The sequence below is a fragment of the Panthera uncia genome, assembly GCF_023721935.1.
Source record: "Panthera uncia isolate 11264 chromosome A1 unlocalized genomic scaffold, Puncia_PCG_1.0 HiC_scaffold_17, whole genome shotgun sequence".
NCBI classification, from domain to species: domain Eukaryota; kingdom Metazoa; phylum Chordata; class Mammalia; order Carnivora; family Felidae; genus Panthera; species Panthera uncia.
In genome coordinates, this window is record NW_026057577.1 from 109,343,856 (window position 1) to 109,363,133 (window position 19,278).

Here is a 19,278-nt window from a genome sequence, read left to right on the forward strand (position 1 = left end):
ACTGAGTCCCTTCCTACACACCGAGATTTCTGAAAAGAAGGAAACTTTGGCTGAGTTTGGGCAAAATGTTTGGGCTACTTTTTAAAGAGGGACAGAAGGGAGGGGGTAACAGAGGACACAAGGATTGTCTGCTTCCTTCTTTCCACAATCGGAAAACTTGGATTTGACCCCTGGCTCCACCACTTGCTGGCTAAATAAACCCAAGGAAGTTTATTAAAACTCTCTGCTCCACAGCAGGGATGATAAATTTTTTCCGGCTCCCACAGGACCTCATGGGGATCAAAAAGAAAGCAGACCTGAAAAAAATTCAAAGATTGCACATTGCAATCTTCACGTGAAGGATTATGAGTTCTCATCCAAGTATTACCATTTTCAAGGTCAGCTCAAGGTTTATCACCTTCCTGAAGTCTTTCCTAATGACTTGCTCCCCAGCACCTCTCTCATACCTAGACCCCTATTGCTTATGGCAATCTTAACCCATAGTCTCACATTCCTCTCTGGTTATTTTATACTGGTCCCCTTGTCAGCTCATGTGGAAGCCCAGTGCTTAAAATCCTGGATTCTGACACTCTGTAACCTTAAGCATGCCCCTTCCTTTCCTCGAACCTCTTTCCTCCAAGTATAGCGAGCCACCAGCTTTGGAATTAGATAAATCTGAACTCAAACCCTGGCTCCACCATTTACTAGCTGTGTGGTCATGAACAAATAACCTCTCTAAGCCTCTGTTTCCTCATCTGCAAAATGGAGGTAATAACCATGTCTTCTTATGGAGTTGTCAAGAGGATGTAATGAGACAATATCAGTAACACTCTTAACACAGCAGCGAACCCTGTAATGCTCAGTAAATGGTAACTGATACAATTAATACTATAAAATGAAGAGATTGGGCTTCAACTGGACAGAGGTCCCCTAACAATGAGATCCCAAAGAGCAAATATCTCGCCATTTGTGTCCTATCCTTTTCAGTAGAATTCAAAAGCTTGCCTAGCAAGTATTTAACAAAGACTTATGGACTTCCCTGGAGGTTCCCTCCGGATTCCTCAGCTGGTAATTCCCATCAACGCCCTTTCAGGCAATCATTCTTGGTTCATAAGTTCAAGGCGAGGAACTTGCTGTTCCTGGCGATTCCCAAGATGGCCTCCAAATGTTGTAGCTGTAAATGCATTTCAGCCACAAATTAGAAGACAGCCGATGGGGTTTGGGGAAGGGATTTCAACCATATGGCAGGATGATGAATCATCCTGTGTTAATGAAAGTACATCTCAGCTCAGCCTCTGGTGTTCTGTACCTGGTGCTCACTTGGGGACCAGGGAATCTGGCATAGCAATGTAGCTGGTAGTCCCAGCTGCTCAGGGGTGGGGTGGAGGGCAAGCAAGGGTCTCCACCACCAAGAGGGATCCATCCCTGGAGTCAGTGTCCCAACAATGGGTCCTATCCTGTGGGTTTCTTCCTGACCATGGAGCTAAGCAGCAATCTTTCTTGATTGGCAGGTCCCCCGGTGAATGTGAGCTGCAACATTTTCATCAACAGCTTCGGCTCCATTGCTGAGACAACCATGGTGAGTGAGTCAGAATACAGGCTGCTATTTCCCGCTGGGGGGTGTATCTCTTCCAGAAATATGGCATCCTCTGCATTGCGCTTCCCTGAGGAGGCGGGGAATCTGGTGGGGTTTGGGGTTTTTTTGGTTTTTTGTTTTTTTCAGATCTCTAGTGTATATCAGACTTGGACATTTTTACTGTCCTATTCAATGTTTTGGGTGAAGACATGCATCTGAAAATGGTCAAAGAGCCGGCAAGGCTAGAACATGCCAAACACCCAGGATCACAGGAACAACATTATAGCAACAGGCTGAAGTTTTAGATGAAAAGAAAATATAAAGAGCTGCTTATAAGTTTACAGCTCAACTGTACAATAGCAGAAGACAGCTTATAGAAGCTGCAGTGGGTATACTGGGTTGATCTACTCATCTCTCTGCTTTTGTGTGTCTTTCAAAATTCACATGGTAACAAGTTTAGAATAAGTCAACTATAATGGGGTGCCTGGGTGGTTCAGTGGTGTTAAGTGTCCAGCTCTTGATTTCTGCTCAGTTCATAATCTCACAGTTCATAGGTTCGAGCCCCACATCGGGCTCTGCATTGACAGCTGCGGAGGGAATCCTGGCTTGGGATTCTCTCTCTCCCTCTCTCTCTCTGCCCCTCCTCCTTGTGCACACTCTAGCACATGTGCGCTCTCTCTCTCTCTCTCTCTCTCTCTCAAACTAAATAAATAAACAAAAATAAAATAAAACAAAATGAAATAAACCAGCTATACTGGAAAAAAAGACTAGAGGGGAAAATACCAAAATGTTAAGAGCAATTATCCCTGGATTGCAGATTTATGGATAATTTTCAATTTTCTTCTTTCAGTATTTCCCTACTTTCTGAATTTCTGCAAGGAGCAAACATTACATTTGTGATTATAAATAAATGCAGTGATGCTTTAAAAAATTTTTTCTCAATTCTTGGGGAAAAAAATCAATTGCACTTGTTTTGAAAGGAGTGGTCTAACTCATGAGAAAAGAATTAAAGCAGCCTGAAGAGTCCTCTCTTTAGGAGCAGACTGAGAGCAGCCAGCCAATCACCAAGTCCTATAGACAGATGTTACTGCCAGGAAATCCTCTCAGCCACCCATTTCTGGACATCCCCATCCCCCTAGTCTCATTCAGGCTTCCATGGGGCTTGCTCACATTACTGCAAAAGAGTTTTAACTCTCATCCTGCCCTACGCCCATCCTTCTTTCTCACACACTGGCCCTTCTAAGACCACAGATTTGACCACACCACTGCCCTACTTCCACACCTCCCCTGTGGCTCCCCCCGGCTTCAGCATTAAGCCCCCTTCCCTTGCTGACTGCTATTCTCCTTTAAGTCTATACTTGAATTACCTGCAGAGGCAGACTTCACATTCTTAACATGGGTGTACATGTGCAAGTTCACATGTGTGCTTGACCCAAGGCTACATTGAGTTCTTTCCACCCATTCTCGTGACACGTTGACAGTCCCCATACTAGCCCTTACCACTCACGTGTACCACCATTAAGAGTCTGCTTATTCGTCCCTGTTCTCCCTGTAACGCAAGTTATTCTGGGCTGGAAGCTTGTCTCGTTTCCTGTGGTAACCTCAGCAGCTGGCACAGTGATTTAATAACGGGTACTCAATAACTTTTCAAAATAAATAAACCAACTCAAATATATTGTCAGTTGATTGACACGGTGATTCAGTCCTAAACATTTAGAGAGATTAGATCTAATCTTTCAGTCCCAGACTGGCAAAAATCACTGAGCTCTATAGATCATGGGGCAAATGGTCCAAAATCTGTCCTTTTGTAAAGAGGCCTGTCTTCATAGGATCACGGAGACCCTGCCCACATCCAAAGGACGAACGATCAAACTCCTTAAAATTGATAGGCGTCTTACCTCCAAATGGAGATGATCCCACCTGTTGACTAGGAACAAATCCAGCTGCTTTTCACTGGGTATCCAGGTCAAAAAGCCAGGTTTTCCCACACTTTGAATGGATGTCTTAAGAGCGCCTAAGGAGCCCCCCTGCTTTTCTTCTTTTCCCTCCCAAATCAGAAGATCATTGACATTTGCATTATTCAGTCTTTGTGTGGTGAGTATTGACACTTCTGCTCTTCTTCTGGAATAGTAAATAGTTATCAGATCAAGTCAGGGACCACCTAGCTATGTAAAGAACTTGGTTATTTGAGGACAGGTATACATATCTGCTCTCTACCCCCACCCCAACTTGTTTCTATATGATGGCCACAGATCTTGACACAGATTCCTAACGGAAGAGCAGTCTGCCTTTATTTTGTGTGGTGGTTAAAAGCCAGACTCTGGTGCCACATAGACTCAGGCTCATTCACTATATGTGAGGAGCTGATTTGTTTCATGTCTTTAAGCTTCAGTTTCCCCGTCTGTAAAATCCCAGTGGTGACTAACATACTGACTTCCTTGAGACATCATGGGTGGAAATTATGTGCAAGAGAGTGTTTAGCACAGTAAAGAGTTTTTGTAAGTGGTTTTCATGTTTCCCATGATAATGCTGATGGTGATGGTGATGATAATGGAGACCCCAAAGCTATCACTGATTAGCTATACGATCTTGAGCCTCAGTTTCCCCCTCCCCTATGTCTCCTGTCCACCTTTCCAGACTTCACTCCTGCTGCAATTTGCTCTCTACAGAGACAGTGTAACAATTAGGACACAGCCCTCCATGGCCAGACCAAACCTGAGGTTCAGCTCTGTGACCTCGGGCAGAGTAGCCTGAGTCAGCCTTCCCATCTGTAGAGTGGGGTACCATCCGCCTTGTGACGTGTTATGAGGACTAAGAGACAAAGCATAGAAAATGCTAAGCACAGTGCTTGACACAAAGTACACACAATGAATGTCTGCCATTACTCTTAAACACTCCTCCTAATTTTGAACACATTTCACACTCACTCTCTCTTGTCAGATTCCTTCACTAAATACTTGGTCCTGCAACCACTCTCTATACAGTAGACATGGTGGACACTATGTCTCCCAATTTGCAGCTGAGGAAACAGATTTGGGGGCATCACATCACAGAACCAGTGAGCTCCCAGGCAGGGATTAAGATCAATTCTCGAAAGCCAGAGAAGGTGTCTGCTGTGCATCAAACCACCACAACATCAAAGGGCCAAGACATAGGAAATGGAGGGACCACAGACCCACACAGCACGCTTATGCAACCACCTAAGTGTCGTCAAACGTCGAAATCCAACCTCTTTTAAGTCGGCTATTGTTGAAAGTGCCAAATTAAAAGAGGTGGGATTTCTATGTTTGACAACACTTAGGTGGTTGCATGGAAACCAATTTGACAAGAAATTTCATGTTTTAAAAAAATAGTAAAATAAAATAAAATAAAGAAATCCAGCCTCTTATGGTGCCAGGCTCAGTATGCCTCAGGAGGGAACAGTCAATAATGAAAATCGAGATAACCAACAAGGGAGGCCCTGAGGGCCATGGTCCCCTGGGGTGGAGATACATAATCTCTAGACAAAGAATGAGAAACTGGCAATGGTGTGCCTCTTTGGGAGTGTTCCACAGGGGACAGAGTTTATTCCTTAGTAATTAAAGTTAATCTAAAAGAGGAGTTACCATTTTCAGCTTGTACACTCCACAATACTGTGATTTTCCCCCCACTGGGTCCTTAATTATCTGTATGTGTTTAATTTACTTTGCAGATGAATTAGGAAAAACAAAACATAATACCTCAGAACTAGAAAAAAACCTTAAGAAATTGTCTAAGACAGGCCTTCATTTTACAGAGAGGGGATCTGATGGCTAGAGTGAGGACATCACTTGAGCAAGGTCACACAGCATGGAGCAGGTGGGACAGAAACCCAGGTCTAATGCTGTTTGCAGTAGCCAAGCCCTCCCCTCCCTCGCAGCTTCTTTCTAATGTAGATCCCACCAACCAAACCCTTTGGACCACTTTCCCATTCAAGCCTCTCTCCTTGTCACTCAAAATATGTTTGCAGAGCAAGACTGGACCCATATTAACACAATAACAAGAGCAACAACCATGTCTAAATGCTACTATGTGCCAGGCAGTGTGCAGAGCACTTTTGCCAATATCATCTCATTCAGACCTCACAAAAGCCTCTGTGAGGCAGGAAATGTAATCCCCATTTTACAGATAAGTAAGCCAAGGCTCAGAAACATTAAGTCACTTGCATAAAGTCACACAGCAGATCAGTGGCAGAGGTGGAATTTGAACTGAGATCTGTCTCACCCCAAAGGCTGTCTTCTCCTGAGCCAAATATAAATATTTAATCCCTGGATGTTTGGAATTACCCAGCCCTTGCTTGTTTCCTTTCATCATAAGGAAATCAGAGATGAAAGGGAACTTCACTGAATAGACAGGCCCAAGGCCCCAGACTTCCAGCCCAGTACTCTGCCTCACCAAAAGCACACAGAGCTGACTGTGCTTCCTGGGCTCATGGTAATATGAGCATAGTCCCCATGCCAGAAACTTTCCAGCCTGTGTTTGTTCTCCAAGAGCAGCGGGAGTGCATGGCAGCTCTATAAACAGCTGGAGTCCCCAGGCCCGACTGTCTGCCTCCCAGGGCCTGGCTTTATTCACTGGAGCTAGCAGACCTGAGAGCAGAGAGAGGCAGCCAGGAGAGCAACAGGGGTCTCTATCCATTCCCGACGAGGGGAGGGCTGAAGTTGCCAGCCCTTCATCTGACCTTTCCAGGCAGTTTCATTGAGTCTACACAGAAAACGAAGGTAGAGATTGGAACAGGAATGGGAAAGAGAGAAGAGGGAGAGGGGTCCTGAACTAAACAGCCCCTTTGACAAGCCATGAAAGAAAGATCTGGAACTAGAACCCAGAGGGATCCATCCAGCTTGTCTGGACACATGTAAGTCCCTATACTGCAGCATCTATGTGTCCGTGTAGTATTTACACACAGGTGTATATTGTGGGATTGTGCATTTGTGCAGATGTACAAAGAGGCCTGTGTAAATGTGTATGCTAGCTTACAGAAAATGAAACAGGGAACATCAAAGAGAAATGTGTATGACCAAGCACAGATACGAACATAAGTCTGTTTCTGTGGTGATAAATGTACATGTAAATAAGTGTGGATGTGCACATATCTGTGTGCACACATATATGTAAAAGTACTTAAGAGTGAATGCACATGAAGTATATTATCTTCAGCTATGCAATTATATATGGATATCTGTGAATATATGAGCACATATTTAAGTACAAATCAGCATCTGAGTGAGCACATTTATGTGTGTATGTATGTATCGGTATGTGAGTATGTCCACACACATACATGCGCAGGTACACGTGTGAGTGTGTATATGTGGGGACACATGGATAGCTGGAATTCATGTAGAATATATGTAAACAAACGTGAGAGAGAGAAGAGTGTATGGGTGTGTGTGTGTGTGTATGAGTATGTGTGTCTGTGTGTATGTGTATTGACACCATCTGGGCACGAATCCCAGTGTTTCCATTATTAGGACATGTGCTCCAGGCTCTCTTGCCAAGTCTTGGGCTGGCCTGGCATAGAGACAGGCACACTGTGTCCATGACCCCCAGTGACTGGTGAAAGTCTATCCAACTCTAGTCTACAAGTTTGGTCTCCTTTGTAGATATTAAGGAGCAATGGACAGAGTCCTGAACCAGAAATCAAGAGACCAGGAGTTGAGTTCTAGCTCTGCCACAATTTAATGCCACTCAGACTCAGTCCCCTCTAGGTATCCAGCTTTAAGAATGGTGTGTAGGAACACATGAGTAATAGGTATGAAAGCCTTCTATGAATGCTACAGAAATACAAAGGATTATTAACTATTTTTTTAAATTTACTTATTTATTGAGAGAGAGAAAGAGAGAGAGTGAGAGAGAAAGCAGGTGAAGGGCAGAGAAAGAGGAAGGGAGGGAATCCCAAGCAGGCTCAAAGCTGTCAGTGCAGAGCCAGTCACAGGGCTCGATCCCACAAACCATGCGATCATGACCTGAGCTGAAACCAAGAGTCAGACGTCTAACCGACTGAGCCACCCAGGCACCCCTAAAGGATTGTTAACTATTGAACCAATCAACCAAGGACTCCAATACATAAGCCTAAGGAAACACCTTCTTAGGTTTATTTCTTCTGTTCCCTATTTTATTCATTTATTCTTTCCACCTCCGTTATTAACCACATCCTATACATGCTGAATATGGCATTAAGCTCTAGGAATAGAGTTCTGTTTTACTCATATTAGGCTAGGCTTTCCTGCAACAACAAACAATCCCCCAAATCTCAATATCTTCAAACAACAAAGATTGATTTATCACTCATCTAAAGTCTGCTATGGATATTTGTGAATATATGAGCGCATACTTAAGTATAAATCAGTATAAAGCAGATGTGGGAGACTCTCTAAGACCACTGCCCTCCATGTGGTGGCCAAGCGTTGCATTTCCACATCAATGTGTGATTTCACACTTGCCACACAAGGGAAAAAGGCACCGAAGGCTTGAACACCGGCAAGTCGATGCTTTCCTCCCAGAAGTGACACAGACCACTTCCGCTCATATCTCACTATCCAAAGGAAGTCATGTGGCCCTGCCTGAAGAAAAGCATAATCCCCAACCCCCCCCCCCCGCCCGACCCCATAGGTCTCTGCTTTCTCTATGGGGACAGTGAACAACAAAACCAAAGGTAACAACACAGTGTGATGAGTGAGATCACAGAGGTTTGCACAGGATGCTATGGGACATAGCAAATAATGACCACCGATAGCAATATTAGCCCTCACTTACTCACACGTCTTATGTGTGGGGTGCTGTGAAAATGCCGCTGTGTGATTCTGAGCAGTTTTTCTAAAGAGGAAATCTGATCGTGGTACTCTCTCTGTTAACACCTTCCAGCAGAGAATGATGTCATGGAATGACCCAAAGGTTGGGAGGTGGGGGGAGAGGTTAAAAAAAACTCATGTATCCAGCAGTGCTAAAAGAGGGGGCAAGTCAAGTAAGAAAAGACAACAGCGTCTGATGGGTTTGGCGATGGTGGATGGGGAAGGGGAGGGTGTGTGAAATTCGGGAATGTGATATCAGGGGCATGAAGAAAGCAGAAGACAAAGTGGAACAAAGACAGTAGGAAGACAGTTCTTCCAATGAAGAGGTGAGGTGGCAGTGACTCTCACGTATTGACTGCTTTACTGAAAACCAGGCATCTGCGGTTGGCAACTTATGGGGATTAGTTCATGTAATCCAACCATCCCATTTCATAGATGAGGAAACTAAAGCTCAGAGGTGCTTAATTCACCCAAGCTTTTCCAACCAATAAATACCCTTGCTAGTTACTATCCCCGGGCTGCCTGACTTCTGGAGCCCTGATCTTGGCCATGTTCACCTGCTCAGCACTGGGCAGGAGGAAAGGTGGTGGAGCCAAGGAGACAATGGGCCATGGGTCTCCTGCACTGTAGTCTGGTTAATCAGTAGGATTTGTGTGATTCTATCAGAACTTTTATCACAGCAAGACCTTGGCCATCCATCCCTTCGGATATTTGCAAATGAGGCCTCAAGACACACGAAAACAGCTACCACTTAAGGAGATGAAATGCCCCTTAGCCCAACCCTAAATGTGACTCCATTGTTTGGGCAGCAGTATTTCACAAGGCCAACCTACTTCTGGGGTCAACTGATTGAATGAAGTGCATGCTTTGAATCATAGAAGATAAAACTAAATCCATATACTTTTCTCCAACTCTGCTGCTGTCAACTCCAGTTAAACTTGGCATCGTCTCTTTCCTACTTGGCTAAAACTACCTCCTAACTAGCCCCCATGCCTCCCTTTCTCACACCCTACACTGCTTCCCACAGTGGCTAGAGGAATTTTTTTAAGCCCTGAATCAGATCACAGCATCCTCCTGCTTCAAACCCCACAGCAGCTTCTCTTACTCTATTCTGCTCCCTCTATCCCCAGAGATCTCTGTGTGAATGACTCCATCTCACCTTGCAGGTCTCAGCTCAGATAGCTCTTCAGAGGGTTCTTTCCTGACTCCCTATCTAAAAACGTTCCCCTCTCCAGTCACTATCACATCACTAGGTTCCAGTATCCTTGAAGCGATGTCTCAGATGTGAAAATTCACTGTTTATTGTCTTGTTTGCTCTTGTGTTGGGGGCTTATCTCTCTCAATCATCTCCATATTTCCAGTGCCCAACACACTGCCTGAACCATAGGAGCCCAATCAATATTGGCGGGAAGAATTAACCTTGGAGGCACTCTGGTTGAACCACCGTCTGTTGTAAGAATCTCAGCCACAAACATTGTGGCCAAGTAGTTTCTGCTTGGATACCTCTAGAGACAGGGAGCTCCCTGTCTCCCAAGACAGCCAATCCCACCTTTGGACAACTCTGAAATCTCCATTTACCCATGGTTTTCATTCTGATTCTAGGGCCACAGAGAATCAATCTATTCACCTGACAGCCCTTCAAATAACTGAGGTCAGTCCTCTTGCCCCTTGCCCACACCTGGCTTCTTCAACCATTCCCCATGGTGCCCAGTCCCTTTACCATCCATGGTGCTCTCTCAGAGTACATCCAGTGCCATTGCCTTCCATCTTGAAATGAAAGGTCAAGAAATGAACCCCGGCCCCCCAGGACTGCTCAGAGCAGACCAAAGTGAAGCCATCACTATCCCACTTCTGGGTTAGTAGGCTTCAAAGCATTGTTTTTAATAGCAGCCCTACCACCACAGTTCATTTTAGGCTAAATCTTATGTAGCACTTTGACAAACTGATTTAAAAAAAAAAAAAAAAAAAAAAAAAAGGCTGTTCTGGATGAAGTGGAGCAGAGGCCAGGAATCTTACTCCTTTGGTTTTTCCCTCAATCCCTGCCTTCCCAAGGCGGCCTCAGGCAACCTCCTCAGAACGCTAAAATCACTTCTATGCATGCCACTTCAAAGATGTTTCAGTTTGGGCATGCTGGGTGACTCAGTCAGCTGAGCGTCTGACTCTTGATTTCGGCTCAGGTCATGATCTCAGGTTTGGGGGTCAAGCCCTGCATTGGACTCCACACTGAGCATGGAGCCCACTTAAGATTCTCTCTCTCTTGCTCTCTCTCTCTCTCTCCCTCTGTCCCTCCCCCAGTCACATCCTCTCTCTCTCTCTCTCTCTCTCTCTCTCTCTCTCAAAAAAAGAGGCATTTCAGTTTAAGTAATCATGTCACAGTGTTCACTCACACTATGCCACAGACAAGAAAACACTGGAACATCTTTTTACGTACATGAGTAACAGATGAAAACAAGCTTTTGTAGTAAGTCCAATAAAAAAGAAAAGACAGAGGAAGAAAACAGGAATGCCCCTGAGTCCCACTGTCCTAGCCTGTGTTAACCACTACAGACGAGCAAGTTAGTGTATGTCCTACTACCTTCCCTGACCACACATACATGTATGCACATCGACGCGACCTTCATTTAAATAGGACTGTGCTCTTGTCATTTCCACTAACCCTTGGAATCTCTCCCATCACTGCATATGGGTCTAACTCATTCTTAGCTCTCTGCACACCACCAATGTGGAATATAAGAAGTGGCTTATTATTACTATATTCAAGATACGACAAATAGGGCACCTGTGTGGCTCAGTCAGTTTAGCGTCCAGTTTCGGCTCTGGTCATGATCTCACACTTTGTGAGTTGTAGCCCTAAACTGGGCTCACTGCTGTGAGCACGGAGCCTGTTTGGGATCATCTGTCCATCCCCCACCCCCCGCCTCACCCTGCTCTGCTCCTCCCCTGCTTGTGCTCTCTTTCTCAAAAATAAATATTTTAAAAAAGATATGACAAATAATTTTAATCTGTGTCCAAGCTTTATGGCCTGCCTAAACAATCCCATGCCATCATTTCATGGTATCGATCCACTCTTTTCCTGATGGATCCTTTGCGTTTACGTAGCTTTTCACTAATACAAACAACACCCCAAAGGATAGTCGTGTCTACAACTCTGTGTGTTTCCTCAGGATATATTCCAGAAGTGGAATGCCTTTATCAAAGGACATGCACCTTTCTTGTTATTTCAACAGATGTTATTGTCCAGCTCACTTCCAAAACAGCTCCCAGTTTACTGTCCCCATAACAGTGTTCATTTCCCCTTATCCTTGCCAACCCACGATATTATCAAGCCTTTTCATTTTACCAAATGGGATTTTTAAAATGGTACTTCATTGTCAGTTTTAATTTTCATTCCAGATTCCTAGTGAATTTGAGTATCTTTGCATATTTTTTTTTTTTTTGCATACTGGGCATTTTCAATAATAGTCTAGATTTCTCTTTTTACCTATACCTCCTTAATACAGTTAGGGTTTAGTCTTCTGCATAGTATTTGGTGGTGGTTTAACTCTATATTTCTCTGATTAGATAGTAATTTTTCTATCATCATGCCTAGGTCTGTTTCTAGTCTCAGTTTATTATTCCATTGCTCCTTTTGTCTGTTTCTGCACCAATACCACACTATTTTAATTACTAAGGCTTAACATTTTATTTCTACCTCTGCTAGAAAAGTTCTCTGTTGTTCTTCTTCTATAGGTTTTCCTAATGTTTCCAGTCCATTTTCTCTTCCATATAAACTTTAGAATCCATTTGTTGAGGCTGATAAAAATGGCCTCAAGTTTCTATTGACATTGCATTGAGTTTATAGATTAATTTGGTAAGAATTGACATCTTTACAATATTATGTAAACACGGTACATCCCTCCGTTTATCTAGGTATTCCTTTATGCCTTTTCAGTAAAGTTTTAGAATTGTTGTTGTTGTTGGTGGTGGTGGTGGTGGTGGTTTTTTGCTTTTTTTTTTTATTGTCTACAAGTCACACATTTCTTGTTAGGTTTATTCCTAGATATTTTGTGTGGTTTGTTGCTATTTGGGATGAAATCTTTTCTGTTGTTGCTTTTTTCCATTATACTTTCAGTCTTTCTACACAGCTAATGCTCGGTTGTTTTTTATACTCTTGGGTTTGGGGGATCCAAGAGAAAGTCTATTAAATGTCATCCAATTAGATACGGCTCAACACTCCACAAAGCCTTGGTAAACTGAATACTTAAAGAAGGCCAAGGATAGAACACTCAGGAATGCCATTAGAGTCTGTTACAGGCAGGAAATGGGGCTTCAGGCAGCTTTGGTATCCTCTGCTGAATGCTTCTCTCCCAGCACCCCACTGAGGGAGGCATCGCAATCGTGAATTTATGACAGCTCAGAGTTGGCTCTCCATCAGATCAGATTCAGGAAGGCTGACTCATGACAGTCAAACCCAGAAAAGACTAAAGTGGGTAAATAAGACTGCCAAGTTATTTAATTTACAGTGGGGCTCTCCATTTGAATAATAGGAATGCTCTTGTCCTCCGTGAAAACATTCCCTTGCTGTTCTCTGAATACCAGGGAAGCCAATCAAAAGTTGCATTTGACATACGTGGAACTGGACAAAAAAGAAGGAAGAAGACCGACAGTCCTGAGGGAAATTTTGTCCATGCCAGAGAGAGGTCTAAGAAACCATCCCTGCCTTACCATTCAGAAACCCTCTTTCCAGGAATGAAAATGTTGATGTTCCCCCATCCCGATGATGCTAGATTACCAACTGCCAAATTCTTGTTCCTCAAATACCCTTTTCTCATACTACTGAGTGAATGTCTCCCATATGTTTATAAAATAGTTCTCTAAATGAGACACGATACAGTAAATTAGGGTTCCAGTTATTAAATTACAAGCACAGGCCTGTTCTAAATCATTGGGATTACATGTGGGACTTTGTGATTGATTCTGGGCGTTGCCAAGCTCTTCTGCTGCATATTCTTCTCTGCTGTAGTTTAACCCACACAGAGCAACTGGTTTTCCATTTTTCCAAATGGGCTAATGGCATGTCTCACTACTGTGCCCTGTACTGACAACACTGTCCTCTTGCCTTTTTCCAGGGTAACATCTGCCCTTCAATTTGCACTCCTTGACAACCAGTTATGAATCCACCTCACTGTTTAATATCCCAAACCAAAGTTCTCCACCTGATAATTGACTATAAAGGCATGTATGAGCCAACCAGTCACATGGGCTTAGTGGGGTCCCAGTATACTATATCTACCATATTTCTTTCACCTACCCACGTAGGAACTTGGTTTTTTAAAAAAAGGAAATAAAGAGGCCACATGTAATTGTCAAAATAATGTGAAATTGAGAGCCAGATAGTCCTGGGTTCGTGTCCATGCTCTAGCACCTACTAGCCATGGGAGTTTGGGCAAGACACTTGACCTCTACTGAATAATAGAATTATTATCAAATAATTTCTGAATTTCAGTCTCCTTCCCTGTAAAATGAATATAATACCCAGTGTGCTAGGTTGATGAAAGGCTTAGAGATACAATGCATATAATGTTCTAGCAAATGCCAGAATCCCAATAAAAGCAGCTGCTATTAGCATTTTTATGTAATTATTAAACTCATGCTGTGTTTTAGTGATCCCCTAAAGATAAACAAAGATGCTCAGTTCCACTGGTCCAACCCACCTACAATTCTTTACAACAAATGTATCTCTGATTGTGTGAGATCCAAATCAGAATGCACCAAGCAGGGTGGTGACTTGGGAGAGGTTTGAGGCACAGAGCAGGCATCTGGAACCAAGAAGACAATGGGTCAAGATCTGGGGATTCTGCCAGCACTGGACTTGAGTGTGGCACAGACAATGGGTCAAATTCAAGAGTCAGATCAGCAATTAAGTAGGAGCACTGGTGGACTGCGGGACCTGGGGCAGAAGCTTTTTGTTTCTTGCCCCTTTTAATACGTCCTGATGATTGTGGGTATCTACAAACCTACAGCTACATAACCACAGCCAGAGATAGTATCAGGTGGCATTAAAGTGTCATGAAACTGTCACTTGGGGCAATTCTAGGAGATCCTGGGCAGTGTAGTCTAGGAGTTAATTGCTTGGCATGAACATCTTAGGTCCAAATGTCAACTTTGGGACTTGCTAGATGTGTGATGTAGGAACAGTACTTTAACCTCTGTGTGCCTTGATGTAACTAACCATAACATGGGAATGATAATAGAACCTACATCGCAAGATTACCATGAAGATAAAATAACACACATGATGCTCTTGGCATCATTCCTTACACGTGGTCAAGTCTCAAGCCTACATATCAGTATTATCAATCCTGGATCTACCAATAACTAGTGGTGGGAACTCAAGATTTTAGGGCTTTAGATTCCACATTTGTCCAAGGCAGAGAAGAATCTTCTCTTCATGCCAAACTTCACAGAACAAAATTAACATAAGGGTGCCCTGAAAACTAAAAAGCAGCAACCCCAAATCACGCATCATCAATAAAAGAAGCCAGTGCAGCATACTACTTAAAAGCAGACTTTGGAGTCAGCCAGTCATGGATTCAAGCTTCAGCCCTGTCACTAACTTTAGATGAAGCACGAGATAGCCCCTGGCCTCAGTTTATCTATAAAATGGTGTCACTGCGAGAATTTGGTGAGAGGGCTCACTAAAGCTCTTAGAACAGTCCCTGGCACTCAGTCGGGATTTAGTAAACTCTACGTGTGCCAATGAGCAAGGTCCTTACTGTGAAGAGCTGGGGCTGACTCATCTCACATTTGGAGACTTCATCTATGACTCTGGTTCCACGGTGCTTTTCAGAGGGCTGGGGAGGGCAGCTCCCTCCTGGGGTGGGAGAGGAAGAGGCAGCTCATATAGCAAGGCTAAGCGCCCTCTACTCAGATTCCAATCCTCCTGATTACTGTGTAAATTTGAACAAATTACTTAATCTCTCTGCCTCTCCTTCACCTATAACTTAGGTTGGCTATATCTATGCTATAGGGTTGTTTTAAAGATAAAACGAGCTGAGGGGTATCTGGGTGGCTTAGATGGCTAAGCATCCAACTCTTGATTTTGGCTCAGGTCATGATCTCACAGTTCATGGGATGGGGCCCCATATTGGGCTCTACATTAACAGCACAGATCCTGTTTGAGATTCTCTCTCCGCCCCTCTCCTGATCACACATTCTCTCTCTCTCTCAAAAAATACATAAATAATTTTTTTTTAATTTTTCATGTTTATTTTTAAGAGAGAAAGAGTGTGAGCAGGGGAGGGGCGGAGAGAGAGGAAGACACAGAATCTGACGCAGGCGCCAGGCTCCGAGCTGTCACCATAGAGCCCGACGCAGGGTTCAAACTCATGAACCATGAGATCATGACCTGAGCCAAAGTTGGATGCTTAACCGACTGAGCCTCCCAGGTGACCCTAAATAAACATTTAAAAAAATAAATAAATAAAATAAAAAGAGCCAAAATGCATGGCATGCTTAGCACAACACCTGGAACATAGTAGGTCCTCAGTAAGGGGGACATTTTATTACTTATATGGCTAGTGGTTAAGCTAAGCTGAATGGTTTGAATGCCCCTACCTACACACCTCTGCTATTCCTTCTACACGAGATTCCTTTGACCTGCAACTATATGTATGTATGTATATATATATATATATATATATATATATATATATATATCCTAATCTAAATACACTGAGGCCCTGTCCTGCTCTAAGCCTGACTCCCCACCCCTGGACTTCCTCCTCACACATCAGTGGCCTCCTTTCCAGCTGAAACTAGATATTATTCCCATCTCAGAACAACACCAGACCTGGAGGTGCTAACATCAGGGGGCTGGAACAGACTGAAAGGGGCTATTTCCAAAGTCACCTTCCCTCTGAAAGCTTTTCCTGATTCACCCAAACTGGCTGGAAGTCATCTCAAAGACTCGAGAGCAATATCTAATAGCAATTTTTTAGAACCTCTTTGACCTTTGTCACTGCCAGTGTTGTGTGGTAGTTTTTGTGTCCATATCTTGCATCACCCGCCAGATAATTTGAACTCTCTGAGGGTAGAAACCAAGACCTTATGCCTCCACCCTCACTGTTCTTCCTCTAAGCCTAGCAAATATTTATAGAGTAGAATTGAGTTTAGACAGAAGACACCCCTTTGAGAGCTGGATACGGAGACCTAGGAAGGTATGAGAATCTGGCCTTTGTCCATGCCTTGGACACTGTCTCTTGGCTCTGATTGCAACGGGAGCACATCCTGTCTACCACATTCCCTTCTCAGCACCACATTCATCCAGGCCCCTTCCTATTACGATACTTCATGCTTCCTAATTGACCACAGTGCTGAGTTTAGGAGAGTTTAGTGGGAAAAATTGGACCGTGAAGTTAGACACAGCAGGGATGGCAGTGGGGGGCAGATCCCACTGCAGTGGCACACAGGAAGCCCTCAATAGATGTTTGTTGAGTGGTAGAATGAGTGAGTGAAGGAATGAATGCTCTACTTTGGTCTTATAAGCAAGGTAGTTGCCCCATTACCAGAAAACAGACCATCAGCGACTCTCAGAGGCAGGATGGGTAAATTGATCCTAGAGACTACGGAGCGAGAGCTCAGGAAATCCCTCCCACCCCAGACTTAGATGGGCCAGCCATGAGAGCTCGAGACCTGGAAGCCAACTACCAGAGGCTTGCTACAGGTTTGCTTCTGGAGGTTTGCTCCAAGCCAACTACTGGAGGCCAACTACAGGTTCCTCAGGTAGAACCTGAGGTTCTAGGGTGGAGAATTCAAGTGTTGCTCCTCTGGCCCCTGACCCTGAACGGAGACCCCAAGCATGTCGAACGCTGACCAGTGTGGTTGCAGGGCTAAGTAAGCAAAACAGCATCTAGCTTTCAGCCTATTACACCAATTACATTGATCTCTTCTGAACTGCATTTCCCACTGCTGTTTACCAACTAAGGAGGAGAAAATCAATGGCAACAGCTTGTTTGGGTAGCAGCCTCTGAAGGGAGGAGCAGAGGGCTGCTGGGAGGAGTCATGCTGCTTGCGGACACCAGATACATTCTCCAGGTCTCCCGCTTTCCCTTTGCACTGGTCATTTCCTAATGAGGCCCCACCACTCTTGTTTTCTTTTCCTACTTTTAAGTGATGTACCTTTATCTTTTTTATGATCAACATGCATTTACTTTTCTTATAAGAAAAACTAACATATCTTTTTAAATATCAGTAATAACATGCAAATGTCATAATGCCCTCCCCTACTTAAAATTTTTCAAAGGCTCCGCATGACTCTCGGGATGAAGTCCAAATCCCTCAGGAGAGTTTGCAAGGCCCTGCAAGCACCTTCCCCTTAACACATCTACTTGCTGTTTTTTCCAAAGGACCATGCCCTTCCTTTTTTTTTTTTTTTAATGTTTACTTATTTTTGAGACAGAGACAGACCATGAGTGAGGGAGGGGCAGAGAGAGAGGGAGACACAGAATCCAAAGCAGGCTCCAGGCTCTGATTTGTTAGCACAGAGCCCGATGCGGGGCTCAAACTCACGAACTGCGAGATCGTGACCTGAGCCAAAGTTGGACGCTTAACCGATGGAGCCACCCAGACGCCCCTAAAGTACCACATCCTTCCTTTGCCTCAAGACCTCCCCGTATGTGGCGACTACTGCCCAAAGTGCTTTTCCTCTCTGGCTCAATCTTATTTGGTCTCACCTTAAATATCGCTTCTTCTGGAGCCTTCCCTGACCAGATTTAGCCTCCTGCCCTAAATCTGGCTGGAGGGCCTGTCTTCTACATCTCCGTGGCACCCTGTATTTCATCCCCATCACAGCCCTTGTCTCCGTGTGGTGTAAACATTACACTTAGGCTCTGGGACTACAAGAATATGTCTGTCTTTCTTGTTCTTGGTAGATTCTCCAGTGCCTAGAACTGTGCCTGGTCCTTAATAGAGGCTCAGTTAAATGGAAAAATAAAAATAAAATAAAATAAAACTAGTAACAATTAGCTGTTCGATTTGGAAGGGTTCTTAGAGACCATCTATCCTAACTTTTTTTTTTAGAGAGACATTGACAGTGCAAGTGGGGGGAGGGGCAGAGAGAGAGGGAGAGAGAATCCTAAGCAGGTGAGGTAGGCACTGTCAGCACAGAGCCCGACGCAGGGCCTGAACCCATGAAACCATGAGATCGTGACCTGAGCCAAAACCAAGAGTCAGACGCTTAACTGACTGAGCCACCCAGGCTCCCCTATCCTAACTCGTGTTAACACTGAGGCCTAGAGAAGCAATTAGGTCCTTTACTGAACTGCTACGTGATCTTAGAAAAATGCCTTCCCTCTCCGGGTCTCAGTCTCTCCACTATAAAATGAGGAAAGCTCTTCCTACTCTAACTTTTTCTGGCTTTGCTTCCTCCTCCTTCTGGGTATTGGGTAGCTCGTAGGTGCACTGACTGCATGGGTAGGTGGGATGGTGCAGGAGAAATATAAGGTCAGACTCATCCTCTCAACTTGCTGCCAATCAAGTTGAGAAGATAAGGTGTACCCAGTGCTAAATGCAATGTTCCTGGTGATTCCGTCTTGCCAAGGAGATCAGAAAAGGAAGAGATCGTGGAAGTCTGGAGGCATCGAGACTCCTGCAGGAGACAGCACCTAAGCTGAGCAGACAGAATTTACCGAGGCAGTGAGGATGACAGAGCAGTATCTCTGGCACAGAACTGGCTAGTCACACCTGTGGGACATAACAAAGGGCTGGGCTGACGCATTCAGAGCCCAGCTCTGCCACTTGCTAGCTCTGGGCCTTGGGCAAGTTTCATAACCTTTACAAGCCTCAGTTTCTTTCCCCTCACTAAAGGAACTTGAATGTCTGGTGTGCAGGGGTTTCGTGAGGATTAAGTGTGTGTGACAGTACCTGGAACAGCAC

The 19,278-nt window shown here is 44.2% G+C and overlaps 1 protein-coding gene and 1 long non-coding RNA gene across 3 annotated transcripts in view; both read left to right on the top strand.

Annotated features, from left to right (window-relative positions):
- Positions 1–19,278, top strand: part of LOC125934526 (uncharacterized) — a 131,016-nt gene that overhangs the window by 62,023 nt on the left and 49,715 nt on the right. The window lies entirely within an intron of this gene.
- The window catches only part of GLRA1 (glycine receptor alpha 1), an 82,226-nt gene that overhangs the window by 37,675 nt on the left and 25,273 nt on the right, over positions 1–19,278 (top strand). For both annotated transcript variants that reach the window (XM_049647955.1, XM_049647957.1), the window contains exon 3: positions 1,491–1,558. In XM_049647955.1, coding sequence (XP_049503912.1) covers positions 1,491–1,558 — 68 coding nt within the window. The remainder of the gene's footprint in view (positions 1–1,490; positions 1,559–19,278) is intronic.